Source organism: Mycena indigotica (assembly GCF_014461135.1).
Source record: "Mycena indigotica strain 171206Taipei chromosome Unknown Mind.scaff0006, whole genome shotgun sequence".
NCBI classification, from domain to species: domain Eukaryota; kingdom Fungi; phylum Basidiomycota; class Agaricomycetes; order Agaricales; family Mycenaceae; genus Mycena; species Mycena indigotica.
Window position 1 is genome coordinate 2,839,086 of NW_023503005.1, and position 13,812 is coordinate 2,852,897.

A 13,812-nucleotide genomic window follows, 5' to 3' on the forward strand; every position below is an offset into this window, starting at 1 on the left:
GAGCAAACGCACCTATCCCCCCAGATTCATCCACGACCTTCAGAGCTTTCAAAAGGAAATTAGAACAGTCGAATGCAACGAAGACACCTTACCTTCCAAACAACATTAAGACCAGTCATCCAGACATGCAACCCGGATCGCTCGTTCAACTCTTCAAGTGCCAAGATGAGAGTGCCGTTACTATCGCAAGTAAAGTAAGCCTCACCAAACGCAGACCACAAAGACCTCTGGACCAACTGGCAGTGCAACACTTTGCGCCCACACCGCCGTCAACTCAGCTAAGTAGCTGGACCGAGTTGAAGATAAGGGTGAAAAAGGCAAGCGCACCTACCGCAACAACAACCGTTTTACTGACGACGTTCGCAACCTTCAGGAACAATTAAGTCACTCGAATGCCGGAAAAAGGTGAGCAAACGCACCTATCCTCCCAGATTCATCCACGACCTTCACAGCTTTCAAAAAAAAATAAGAACAGTCGAATGCAACGAAGACACCTTACGTCTCAAACGACAGCAACACCAGTCATGCAGACATGCAACCCGGATGGCTCGTTGAGTTCTTCAAGTGCCTTCGGTGAGAGTACCGTTACTATCGCAAGTAAAGGAAGTATCACCGAAGGCAGACTACAAAGACCAGACGCAGACAGACGAATGCAACCTCGCGGACCCTCGAACGGCTTGCATGTGTCGACTTGAAGCATGCCTCTGGTTAACATGAGGTTAACGGGAAGCCAAGCATTCTTTCCTTACCGGAAACGGCGACAAGCTCCTGATCAACTAACAGTGCGACGCCCCTGCGCTCAATGCCCGCTCAGCGAAGTAACTGCAGCGAGTTAGAGATAGTGGCAAAAGAGGTGAGGAAAGGCACCTACGGCAAGAAGAGCCAATTCACTGACCATCTTCGCAGCCTACAGAAATACGCCGCGAGCTCTCACTAAAAACGGCAAAGCGCATCATTCGGAGAGAAAAGCGAATCAGCGCATCAGCGCCGAAATCCAAACTGGAAGGGTGGAAATAACTGAAGAGTAGGCAAACAAAACGACAAGGGGGTGTTGGATTTCAAGATGACAACTGATTATGGCCTCATATCTCTAGGTTTTTTTGAAGGAACGACGACGGCGACGCACGGCTTGAACGACAAGCGCATCATACTTGGAAGAAGACGCAGGGCGCGAAAATGGCAACTTGGGCAAATAACAAATCTTGCCCAATTTGCCAGGGCTTGCCGCGCCCTCAACCTGACCTCCACCACCTGCAGCGCGACCCAGAGGGAGCGCCAGCACTTGAGACACGACGAACTGCACAGTGGCAGCGTCGTACCCGTGCAAGACGATGCGCGTCTAAGTAGAGGTAATTGAGAAAAAAGAAAAAAGAAAAAAGAAAAGGGAATGAAGACGCACCTCCTCTACCATGGTGAAGCCGCCCTCGTGAGTGATTTTCTTCTCCCGGTGGATGGTAGCCTATTGAACGTTTTTCAGCGACAAACCACGGCTCAAACAAGACAAAATACCCACCTTTGGGTCCTGGATGACGAAGCGGTCAACAGCGAAGGACGCCGCGAACGCCGACGCAAGGAGTGACGCATGCTGTGCGACACGGCGCAACAGAGGGCCGAAGGGGCGCAGTTGATGCGGCATGGAGTTGGTGGATGTGTGAACAACGCTGCAATGAGGAAATAAAGGGAAGTGAATACTGATGCAAGCCGCTCACATAAGCAAGTTTCCTGACTACAGGTCGACTGGTCGACAGCGGCATCTCGGCCGGTTGATATGACGCGGCCACGTTAATTAATTGATTATGACACAAAATCAATACATAATATGACTAATAAAGCAAGGTGTTTCGTGCTGGCCACCTGGCCAGCGCCTAGTTATGTAATCGTCACACTGACAATTAATTGTCATGTCGGCGAACCCTAGTCCGCGAGCTGGCTAGCAACAACTCCAGCCGGCGCGTGACAATCTGCGTCACACAGAAAATTTACGGAATCTGATTAGCCAAGTGATTTAGCTACTGTTTATGGATATTCGGCCCGGAGCTGAACTCCCAGCTGTTCATAAAGCTCCAAGCAATCGTTGGCGAGAGTTGCACGATTAACGATGGAGGGGGATGCTCCATTGATTATTTTTCGCACGATGACCTCCACCTTCTTGCCATTTACGGTGTAGGGTATATCTCCCACTTGCACAATCTTTACGCCAGGCATTTAGCGCGTGTAAAAGTAGAATAGCCGGAGCAGCCACGAACCTTTCCGGGAACATGTCGCGCGCTTCGCCTCGCACGGACCTCGTCTTTAATAGTCTTCTCTAGTGTCTGATCCAACACCTGACCATCTGGGAGCTTCACGAACAGCACAACCCTCTCATCGGAGTCACTAATGGTTTGACCCACAGCAAGGCAGTCGACGATTTTCCCGGTCGTCCCAAAAGCTGCTTCTATCACGTCGTAAAGCTCGGCAGTTCCGAACCGGACTCCCCCGGGATTTCTGCGCAAGATTGGTCAGGAGATCGACGATATAAATATGAGGAGTCCCCCCCCCCCACGCACAATACGCCGTCTGAACGACCTAGCATGACTACTCCACCCCCATTCCCTTGCCGCGAGCTTGTTATGACGATATGATCTCCGTGGTCTGTTCAAGGAGTGTCAGCGACGACCATGCACCTGAGGCCCGGCTTACACCATACGCCCTCCAGTTGAGCAAAGTAAGCTTGATGATAGCGTGCTTTTGCCGCAGCTACGGCTTTGTCGTCTGAAAAACCCTCCAAGGGCCAGAAACCAGCAGGCATGCATGGGAACGGTTTTAGACACACCAACTCTCCCGCTACATCCGGTGGGTTGCACTTGCCGTCTTCGCTGTAGCTCTCAATCGCCATGCCTAACAGTCTACATTGGATTTCTCCCCGATAGACCGGTAAAGCGGAACACATTCCCGCGAAGAGAGAGCATATATCCGTTCCGCCTAGCGCCGGCTTGAGCTGCGGTCGAAACGTAAGGTAAATAAACTTCTACCAGTAATGGAGCCCAATAGTACGTTCGCACTGATGTCTTGATAAACATAGTCGAATAAGGCGGCCGATAGTGGACTGCCAGTGGAATATATATGGCGGAGAGTCTTCAGATCGTGGTGTTCGCACGGTTTGTACCCTTTCTGCCAAGGATTTCAGATAGATGCTACCAGAAACCTGGGACGACAAACAGAAGCCAGATGCTCGATGTATTTCGCACTGGTGCCAAAAATGGTGATTCCCAGCTCGTCGGTCAGTCTCCACAACAAGGCGGGATCTCGGAGCGGACTACCGTCATAGAGAACCAGGGTGCAACCCACAGCCAAGCCACCTAACAGAAAGTTCCACATCATCCAGCCGCTTTCAGTCTCGTCAACGCCGTTATAGATGCCGCAAACGACCGAACACGCACGTTGTTGTGTAGTAGAAGAAAATATCGCTGGGCTGTAGATCGGCGCAAAGCGCTAGCTCTTTTTTGGACTGCAGAAGCATACCGCCAGCACGATGGACGATCGCCCTAAAAGATAGACGCTTCCAGACTACTGAACGGCGTTTAGCTGATTCTTGCTTACTTAGGCCGGCCTAGTTAAATTTGACTATCAGTAAACATTTTCGGAATTTGGACGAACCTGTTGACCCGGAGGAGAAAAGAATCCACAGTGGCCAGTTGAACGAGGTACGGTGCCAAAGAATTTCCCCGGAGACCGTAAGTCCACGTCGCTCTGCTTTGCCTTGCCGAATGAAGTCTGGGTAGCCTATCCAGCCCTCTTGCCACGCAGATTTGTCTTGCGCATATGGCAAAGAGTTCATGATTACCACCTTTGGGGAAGGAACCGACTTGGCAGAAAGTTCAGCAAGAAGGCTCTTGACCTTTGGAATATGGTCATGAAGCTTGCCGTTGTAGGCGACCGCGCTGACGGCGAAGATTATCCTCGGCTGGACTTGCTCGAATCTAAACAGGAAGATATTTAGAGAAGAGGCTGGGAGTAGAAGGCGAAAAATGCTTGGCAAATGACCTTTCTACCACACCGGCGGGAGCAAAGTCCGCTGCCGCGCTGACCCAGATAGCACCGATTGCGGTCGTAGCAAGACAAAGGGCTACAGTCTCGATAGAATTGGAACTATAGGCGGCGATGCGGTCACCGGGTTTAATATCATTGGCTAAGAGGGAAGACACAAGCTCAGCAACAAGCTCGTACAACTCGGCATAGGTGCATCGGCGGAATTCAGGGGTGGGATGGAGCGGCGTGGGCTCAGCTATAGACAGAGAACTCAGACGAGGACAGACAAACAAGACTTGAAGGACGACAGACTGGCTTGGATGAGAGCGACTTTCTCAGTTGATCGACAACTCAACATATTTTCGGCGAAATTGATCCCAGCGCTCTTGAACCAAAGTGGATTGTGGGCAATTGCTGCTTCTTGGTCTATAACGTGGGAGCCCTTCTGGCCGATGATATTAGTAAAGTCCCATACATCCGACCAGAATTCGGCGATGTTTTCAGTTGACCACCGGTACAGATCGTGGTAGTTGGAAAGGGAAAGACCATGCGTTGCATTCACTTGGTCTTTGAATCGCGATAAAGAGGTTGATTCAGGAGGAAGATAAAGGGCTTCGAGCTTATGGGCTGCCATGGTGAGAGAGTTGTCAGAAGAAGGCAATTGTTTTGCGGGGTCAGAGCCAATGAGAGCGGCGGATATAATAGGTGGTCAAAATCTTCTCTGGGGTTGATACACACAAGACGCGGTGCCGTGACCTCCTTGTCACTCAGCTTACTTTTCCGCTGTTTTCCGCCGAGTCACGAATTACGACGAACGTGCTTAAAAGACTGCCACCCGGAATAGAGGCGTCTACACACTCTCTTTCACTCCACCATGATGGAACGTCTCCTTTCCCCACACTCTGCAGAAGCTCGCGCCCACCTACATGCAACGTAGGCTTCTTGGATGTGCAATTAGACTATCTGGGCTGAAAAAAAAACCTGTGTAGGGAAAATGGCATCGACGCTGACCATGAATCAACAAGACCACAAATCGACGAGAGGATACTAGCATATACTGCTGCTTATACTGGCTTGGAGGTGCGTTGTGTTGCCACTTACCTTCTGGTATAGCAACTGAGATGTTTGACAGAGATATCTGTCGGGTGAACACCTCTTCATTGTTCCGCGGACAAGGCCCCAACTGGAAAGCATACTGTGAATAGCAGTCCCAACCAGTCTTCCACATGTCTCACACATCTCTAGACGCCGGTACAGCACCGATGCCATCCACAATGCCATTGCCAAGAGGTTCGTTGCTCGGTTTACCACGTAAATGTTACGATAAGCTGATTCGACTTCGCAGTCGGTCCACTTTGAATGAAGGAGGCTATAGCCGAGTACGGTGGTGCCATTTTTGAGTCTGGATACAAGACTGATTTCTCTAGGTGATCACCTTGGCGGTTGAGTCGATTCGAGCAGTTCTAAACGCGGGGGACAATGAAGCTTATTTACTCGGCCTGCACTCTCCTCAGTCATCTCCCACCACTCAAGATGGGCCGCCATAGCCTACTTATACCCTCCGTGTAGTTATTTCTTTTTTGTGTTTTGTAGCTTACGTATCACAAATGATTGTATTGGCCCCACAATCTTATCGGGCTTAGGTAAACTTGATGCACGTTCGTTCAACACCACCGTCATGCAATGGGCGATCCTTCTCCTCTCTCTGGTTACTCTCGATGTGAATGCTGCCCCCCAACAAATCCCTCTCAGTCTCACGAGAAAGTTTTTAATGGGCGCGTTCGTTGGGTTTCCAACTAACTTGATGACAGAACCCCGCAAACTTCATGGACGGTTTCTACATGTGCATATGACTCTATGAAGACGACCCATTCAACCTAAGGCCCATTGTAGATCACCGACATGCACCCAGACCCTTCATACCGTCCTAAAACAGCGGAATCAACGGCGTGCCATCGAAAGAAAGGTAAAAAGAAGGAAAATATTGCAGGGTACTGGGGGCAACCTTTCGCGTAGGTCTGCTGTTTGTTGCGTTTGGGCACTTATGTTTCGTGAATAGGGAATGCGATTCACCACTACGATTCACCAACTTCACACTCGACTTTCTGGAGAAGAAGGTGCTTTACATCTCCGTCATGATCTGAACACTCAACCGGTTGCAAGTAGTGGGCTTCTGAGATCGATTTTGTCATCTGTGCGTCCAATTCTTTAGATTTCGTGGATCAGCTGAAGAATAATTGAACCAGGGACTGGAGACAATGCGAGGTGCCAGCTGCGTGCTTGCAAAGCATCGGTTGACTGACGGGCTCCACCTAGACACGACAACGACCGCAAGTTGCCAAGAACGCCTGCCGAAATTTACGAGTTGAACCGTGGCATGGCAGCCAAGATGCAGAATATTTTCACCAGCCGCGGCATTCCGGTGGTGCCAAGTCTTGGTACGCTTCATTGGGTGCTCTCTGCATTTTTGACTTCATTCTTTAGGTAATAATGATGTCTGGCGTAAGCAGTGTCTATTTCTCTGGATTGCGTGGCGCGTTAACAGTCCATAGCGCATGTAGGCTCATTTGCAATCTGCGGGCTGTCTGCCTAATCTACTCTCAGAATATTATGATCCCAGGACCGAATAGCATAACCAACGAATTTGCCTCGTATGTCTTTTGGATCCACGTCTATGAATCCTGACCGTCTCTGAGGATTTGGAAAGCCTTTATACCCTTCCCCCATCTCCAAATCTTCCAACGTGGTGCATATTACGCGGTGGAAGTTATTCCCGACTCGCTTGCGGTCATCAGTCTGAACACCATGTACTTCTACGATTCGAACAAAGGTATTTTTGCTCGTGGATAGCCTCACGGCCGCGCACTGATCGGTTTCAAAGCGGTTGGTGGTTGCTTGTTCAAGGAACGCGATGACGCAGGCAACCTTCAATTTGATTGGCTTGAGGTCCAGCTTAAGGGATTTCGGGCTCGGGGTATGCAGGTAAGCTGATGCTCTCCCTCTGAAACCGTGCCGTTTTATCTTATGCCCATACTTAGGTTTGGTTATCAGGTGCGAATCTGTTGATCTGTCCGTTGTCTAAATTAATGGCAGACAGGCCATGTTCCGCCTTCTCCAGGCAATTATTTTCCTGAATGCGTGAGTTGTGGCAATCGCGATGACTAGAGTGTTTACTCCCAGCAGTATGTCCGTTACGTGGAGCTTGCATTGAGATTCCAAGACACGATCTTAGGCCACTTGTACGGAGTAAGCTCTTCTCTTCAGTGATGCGCCTTGGTCTAAACGTTTCAAGCATATGAACGTGGATCATGTATGACCCTGCCTCCCGCGACTGATGACTTGCTGACATGATCCAAGTTCTTCTTTTTGGAGGCTGGCGACTTGGATATCATCGAGGACTCGCGCACAAACCTGAAAACAGACCTATTCAAAGTTCTCCTCCAAGATTTTGCTGCCATTCCGAAAGAGAAAAATATCATCCTCGACAATTACGCGGTTGTGTCTGTCGCGCCTTCTGTCGTTCCCAATCCCTATGTGCCCGCCTTCCGAGCATTCGCGTATAACATCACAGGAGTAAAGCCGCCACGCTTAACGAAAGACCGCAAACATGGACATCATCGCGGCAGTGGTAACAAGACAGCGCAATGCCTGCGTGATGAATATAGGGAAACCTGGAAATGCCAGTTGAACGAAACTTGGCATTCAAATCCAGCAGCACCTTCACGCCTTGCTCAGCTCTGGAGCCCAATCGGCTACGCTCAGGTAAGGCGGAAAGGGAATACTGTTGACATTGAACCTGATCGTATTGTGTAGTATTACATCCCCACTCTCGAAGAAGCCAATAAAACCAACACCCCTGAATTTCAACTAGAATATCTAACATTCGATAGACCCACTCTCAAGGGAATCGACGGCTGGTACCCGATCCCACCAAAGAATTTGCCGGGGAAGGGGAAAGAGCTGAAGAAGCGGCAGACGGCGTATGGGTTAAAGTCACTAACTATCGGTGAATGGGCGGGACTAGCACGTCGAGTTGGCCGGAAAGAGGAGTTGGCGGAGCTATTTAGGGCATTTTTTTCCGTCAAGGGATAGTTGCTGATATAAGAAGTACCCACGTCCGTCGTTGTTTCCACCGCAACCACATCTATCATCGCCCATAAGTATCGACCAGTGTACGCTTGTCTACTTCGTGCTGGTCCTCCCCGTCGTCAACTATCTTACCAAACTCGATTATTTTTCTGTGCTGGCCACGGAGCTCTCCAACACTCGTTCCAAACCAACATGATGGCTCTTCAGCAAAACATGCCCCTCGATTTCCTCCCTTCCCACTCCCGCTCCAACTCCGTGAGCTCATCGTCAACCCATTCATCCAACTCTCGCCCTCAGTCGTCCAGCGGCCTTCGCATGCAGCAGGGAATGGGGCCCACCCCAGAGGATTTGTACCGAGTGGGTCTGGGATATACTGATCACGTATGTGGCTGCAATTTCTGCTTCTCTTGCCATTTTCCCATATCCTTTTTATTAGTCACCACCCAACCACAACGTCTCCAACCCCGCTCTCAAAAACCATCTCCGCCCCAGTCACATCCGGGCCCGTGTCGCCGCTTCTCCTTACCCCCGTGACACCGACTCTGTCCACTCCTCTTCAAGCGAGACCGACGATTTGTCGATGTATTTGGCAAACCCTGAATACCACCATATGTACGCTGCTGCTCCACACCAAATTGCTCCTAATCAAGAGGCAATCCACGCGACGGGTGCATTTGGCCGCATGACTCTCAGTCCTGACCATGCCCTGGAGAAGCTCGCTGCTAATGTTCGCGCCGCCACTACAACCAGCGCATCTGATCGGGCGAAACAGATCTTTGTTCAGGCCTGGTAAAAGTTCCTTTTTTTACGCTGTCGTGCCTCGGATCTGACCTGTTTCAGGCTTACGGCGAATTACGCGCCTTATCCGGACGGAAACGTTCCTCGACAGGGTCTATATTTCTCCTACCGCCGGGTCTGTGACCAGTATGGGATCCCGCATATCAACACTGCGACGCTGGGAAAAGCGATTCGGCTGTGCTTTCCCACTATCAAGACTCGAAGATTGGGAGTGAGAGGGAACAGCAAATACCATTGTATGTCCCTCATCATGAATCAACTCTTGCTTATGATGGACAGATTGCGGTATTCGACCCGCCACGTCCGCAGAGGCTGAATGGCTCCAGGACTACATCCACAAGTCTAACAATAACGCTGCTCAAAACTCGGTGAATGCAGCCCGTCAAGCCAATGGACAATCAGAGGGAGCAAATCGGGGCGAAGACCGCTCGGATGAAGATGATGATGAGGACTCTGAAGGTGTTAATTCCGCTGTTGGGTCTAAGCGGAACTCGCTCACGCTCGGGGCTGATGTAAAAGGCGGCCCGATCTTCTCTCAGGATCTCAGTGACAAGACTCCAACGGCAGCGACCTTGCTGGCCCAACAAGCAGCTCAACGCCCGCCAAACTCCTTCCCTCATCAAGCATCAATCCGGAGGCAACCCACACAAGAAGGCGCGTTAGGTGGTATGCAATCTCATTCGCCATCTTCGACCTCTGTCCCGTATCAAACTCCCACTTCTGTACGGCAGTTCGCCCATTTCCCTTCCATTGATGAGGCTGTTGGCGTCAATTCGACATCTCCACATTCAATCGCGGCCCGTGAGGTCTGGGGTTGGTTCCAAGACCACCTTGACTCCCTTCTGGAAAGCGTTCGCTCCTTCCGCTTCGACCAATTCGAAATGCATCTGCGCACATTTTGGTCAAGTCTTGGAGGCAGTCATCGAGAGGTCGTCCATGCTCCTGCTATTGCTGGTTTGATGGCGAAGGCGGATGCAATTGTTTATGATGTCCGTGGATTTTCTTTTCTGAGCATCGAATCAAAGCCTTGATATTTTCAACAGGAAATCCTGGAGATCTTGCGGTCTCAAATGCTCACGCCGATCACGCCAGCTTCGCTCACCAGCTTGCGCCAGTTGGCAAACAAGATGGAGAAGATACTCCTCGTGGCGCTTGAGAGTTATGGGAACACCTTTGTGGAGCCGAAAGTCGAGCTTGGTGCTCGTTTTGGCCATCTTGTTTGTGAGTTTCTGTTCATCGGACATGTCTCGTGATTGCTCATGATCTTCAGTACGTTTCCTCGATATTTACCAAGTCACCCAGGCCCTCAACACCGTGCTCACCAACCAGAAACAATTGGCTGAGATGCGGCGGTCGTGGCAAAAGGTCGACTTTGAGTCCGTGCGGAACCAGTCTGCATTAGTTTGCAACTGCCGACACGAAGATTTGGTTCAGTTGTTGGAGGTCGAGTTTGTAGGTATGATGGACAGTCTTTCGAAGAGCACAGAGCCTGTCCGAGAGGTCATGACTTGGGCAGACAAGTGTTGCGAAAGACTAATGGGGAGTAGTCGTGCCAGCCACACAGCCACCGAGGAACGCAGCACTATGAGTTCTCGAAGCGTTCTAATTCGCTGGGGATATGTTACAAGTCAAGTTATGAGGGACTTGGTGCGTCAAGCTGCGATTCTTCAACTCGCAACTCATTTGTTTCTACCTCAGACGATCCGCAGCGACCCGGCCTTCGGGGCATTCCAGATCATGAAGCTGTTTTTAGAGTATGTCGATCTCCCCGCAATCTACTTTGGCTAACTACCTTGACAGCGATTGGATCGCCGTTAACGTCCTAAGAAGCGTTGCGTTGTCGACCAACTCGGTTGCTGCTTCTGTCGAGCCCGTCATGCAGCAACAGTTCTTCTCATTGTCGCCGATGCCAGGCCAGGAGAACTTCAATGGTCTAGATGTGCGCCCACAAATGATGGCACACACGCCAACGACATCAAGCATGCTCGCTGCTTTACAGAACGAGCCCTTCCCCGACCCCAGCGCCTCCGCCTTTAATTCGGATGCTTATGGGTCTCTCTCTTATATGGATACTTCCGCCCCTCAAGATGATTCGTTGCCTCACCAGTCCTCCCTTTCGTTTGGGGACTTTTCTGGCCAAAGCAACGGCTTTGATGTTGGCAGCTTCACCCAAGACTTGGGCATGTCAACCGCCCCGTCAAACAACGAAGGCGAGTCTGTGGGTGGTGACCCTGAGCCCGTGAAGACGGAGCAACAGGGCGCATAGTAGTACAAGTGTTTTCTCCCTCGCTGTGAACTGTCTTGTGTGTTACCTTGTCTATCTATTGATATCCTCTGTATTTCTCGAGTATTTCTCTCCTCTCCTCTTTCGGTTCCCACGCTCCCTAATAGTGTACTTACAAAATTATCTCCCGTTGTGGATTGTGCTGAATAAAATATATTCCGTCCGGATTATATGTAAGCTATCGCTACTCGGCCACAACTTCAGGTGCAGGAGATGGTGAGGGTTCCTTGCCATTCCCGACAACTCCATTCTCGTCGCCCTTCGACTCCTTCGCAGCTGCATTCAATGCTTGAATCTCAGCCTCTGCTTTGGCAATGTTCTCCGAGGTAACACGAGCCTGGTTGGCTTCAAACCACTCCTTCTTAGTTTTGAGGTCTTCGATAACACGAGGGACCTCTCCGTGAGCAAGAGGAGGCGGGATTGAAAGGGCAAGAAGGGCCGATAGGGTAGCGAATGGGACATTGAGCTGGCCGGTAGGTTCCGCGTCTGTTGTCTTGGGGGTCGACTTCTTGCCTTTGCCTTTCCCCTTTCCACCAACAAAGTACGCCTCATCGTCCTCGCCCTTCTTCTTTCGCACAACCACACCATCCGGAGCAGCCTCGACTTGGCGGATATCCAGTTTGGGCACACCTGCAACGTCGGCTTTGGTGGTCAATGGCGCACTGTTGAGTGACACAGTTCCGGTTGTCTTGCCAGAGAAATAGTCAATGAGTGTCTGGCAATCTTCGATTTGAGCTTGGTAAGCAGGGCTTTCTGCCTCCTCTCGAATACGAGCAGCCCGCTCTTGTTTCTTCTGCAATTCTTCAGCCGCTCGTTGTGCCCGCAGTCGTTCAGCCCGTCGCGCACGATCTTCGTTGACTTTGGCCCAGTAGCGATCGTTTAGGTCCCGGAAACGCTGCGAAGCCTCCCGTTTCTCGTTGTAAAGCGTGTTGAGATCATTCTGGATTTTGTCTCGCTCTTCAAATAATTTCGAGCGACTGTTATACGCCTCGTCACCCTCCTTCTTGAGCACATCGAGTTCAGCTTTAATTGCGTCGAAACGCTCAGATGCGGCTCTAGCGACAGGGTCTTCGAGTTGTTTTCTCAGCTCGTCAACGGCAGCGCGGTCACGGTCAATCGCCTCCTGCTCCGCTTGGAAGTTCTCGACAGTGCGACGGTTGCGTTTCTGGGTATTGATCTCTTGCAGAGCGCGTTTTTCTTCAACGAGTTTCATGGTGCCAGATTCAACTTGTCGTTCGAGTTGTCTGTGGAGAAAATGGATGAGGACATTATGGAGGACATGGACTCGGCATACTTGATGTGGGCGTCGACTTCAGCTACCGTTTTAAATGGAGTCTTGGACTTGGCCGCCTGCAAGTCCTTGACCTAGAGAAGGGATGAATAAGATACACCAGGCCCACAGAGGAGGCATACCTTTTTGGCGATACTCTCGTTCATGGACTTGAGGTTCTCGTGAATCTTGTTTCTGGACACTTTTGTTTCCGACTGTTGCCCGCGTATGGAGTCGAGTTCGGCCAGTAGCGCTTTTCTGCGGTCATTTCCAGGGCCTGACTTGGTAGCGAGACCAATCTTGTCGCGGACAGCACTCTGAGGTAGTCATGAGCTGGGTGAGGTGGACAAGAGCAGAATATCAACTCGCCAGCTTGGCCTGGAGAGCGTCAATGTCGGCCTTGAGCTTGTCTTGTTCAGCATCGAAGACTTTCTTGTCCGGTCTGCCGGTTGGTGCGTCCGACGTGTCATTTTTTTCGGCAGGCGTGGTGGTCCCATTAGTGGAAGGGGGAGCAGTACCCTTGGGTTCTACGTCTGCGGCGGGCGACTTTTTGGCTTTAGGTGCCATGGCGAAGTAAGAAGGAAGGAACGGAAGAGTAGCAAAAGCTGTCGCAAACGGGGTCTGGTTATGGCAGGAGCCAAAAAGTGTGTAGTGATCGTTCTCAAAATACAATCTTGGTATCCAATGCTTCTACTTCCTGTCGCACCTCGTCGTACAACTCTCTGTAGTCTTCATCCTTCTCATCACCGTCCTTGGCCTTGGCCTTTTTCTTCTGGTCTGGACAAACCATCACACAACTTGTTGGTCGTTTTGTTGAACTAGCGTTCCCCAGCTCCTCCTTTGAAGGCACGAATATATACGGTATCTGGGCCTCCTCGCTGAGTATGGGGAGATGCGAAATAATGTCAATGGGGTTGATATCCGCCGCAAGGATAAGCAGGCTGAAGCAATGAGCAATATGTCGTGGCTAGACCTTCATACGCACCCTTTTTCGCCTTTCCGAATGCCTTTCACAACTTCCTTCACTCCGCGTTTAATCTGGCGAGCTTTGGACGCTTTCTTGATAGTTTTGTGCACCTTCTTGAGCAGTTTCTTCTGAGCCAAAGGATGCGCAATTGGTGAGAGATCCTCCAACGGAACGTCGATTTCCATTTCGTCCTTTTCCTTCTTGGCTTTTTTTGGCGACTGTGTGAGCTGTGTTAGTTATTGGCGCTTCACGAGTCGCGTCGATTACTTTGGCCTCCATCGTAGGCTCGCCGTTCTCCTCCTCCTCCGTTTTGCGCCTCTTGGATTTTTTCTCGGGCTTTGTCGACATGGGTGAAAGTGTGAGTCACAACAGTCACACTTTATCTGCAAGCATTTA

The 13,812-nt window shown here is 50.7% G+C and overlaps 4 protein-coding genes across 4 annotated transcripts; 2 read left to right on the forward strand and 2 right to left on the reverse strand.

Annotated features, from left to right (window-relative positions):
* Positions 1–2,016: 2,016 nt before the first annotated feature.
* MIND_00735100 (Acetoacetyl-CoA synthetase) lies at positions 2,017–4,642 on the reverse strand (the record flags this gene model as incomplete). Its single annotated transcript, XM_037364052.1, has 11 exons — positions 2,017–2,190; positions 2,247–2,484; positions 2,547–2,631; positions 2,680–2,961; positions 3,012–3,150; positions 3,199–3,367; positions 3,420–3,524; positions 3,580–3,589; positions 3,637–3,959; positions 4,024–4,264; positions 4,321–4,642. 11 exons carry the CDS (start codon positions 4,640–4,642, stop codon positions 2,017–2,019), a joined length of 2,088 nt encoding a protein of 695 aa, XP_037219696.1.
* Positions 4,643–4,882: 240 nt separating this feature from the next.
* Positions 4,883–5,555, forward strand: MIND_00735200 (uncharacterized protein; the record flags this gene model as incomplete). Its single annotated transcript, XM_037364053.1, has 6 exons — positions 4,883–4,941; positions 4,998–5,088; positions 5,141–5,205; positions 5,254–5,298; positions 5,354–5,387; positions 5,436–5,555. The coding sequence occupies 6 exons, from the start codon at positions 4,883–4,885 to the stop codon at positions 5,553–5,555; spliced, it is 414 nt and encodes a 137-aa protein (XP_037219697.1).
* Positions 5,556–5,686: 131 nt separating this feature from the next.
* MIND_00735300 (RFX-type winged-helix domain-containing protein) lies at positions 5,687–11,161 on the forward strand (the record flags this gene model as incomplete). Its single annotated transcript, XM_037364054.1, has 24 exons — positions 5,687–5,851; positions 5,902–6,020; positions 6,068–6,125; positions 6,175–6,202; positions 6,255–6,273; positions 6,325–6,446; positions 6,493–6,510; positions 6,554–6,659; positions 6,705–6,838; positions 6,890–6,990; positions 7,047–7,059; positions 7,106–7,146; positions 7,192–7,254; positions 7,301–7,318; positions 7,366–7,770; positions 7,822–8,014; positions 8,180–8,478; positions 8,534–8,886; positions 8,938–9,131; positions 9,175–9,884; positions 9,939–10,116; positions 10,166–10,542; positions 10,594–10,649; positions 10,696–11,161. 24 exons carry the CDS (start codon positions 5,687–5,689, stop codon positions 11,159–11,161), a joined length of 4,236 nt encoding a protein of 1,411 aa, XP_037219698.1.
* Positions 11,162–11,363: 202 nt separating this feature from the next.
* On the reverse strand, positions 11,364–13,764 carry MIND_00735400 (uncharacterized protein; the record flags this gene model as incomplete). Its single annotated transcript, XM_037364055.1, has 7 exons — positions 11,364–12,423; positions 12,474–12,544; positions 12,593–12,766; positions 12,819–13,070; positions 13,120–13,390; positions 13,435–13,634; positions 13,684–13,764. 7 exons carry the CDS (start codon positions 13,762–13,764, stop codon positions 11,364–11,366), a joined length of 2,109 nt encoding a protein of 702 aa, XP_037219699.1.
* Between the last annotated feature and the right edge of the window lie 48 nt (positions 13,765–13,812).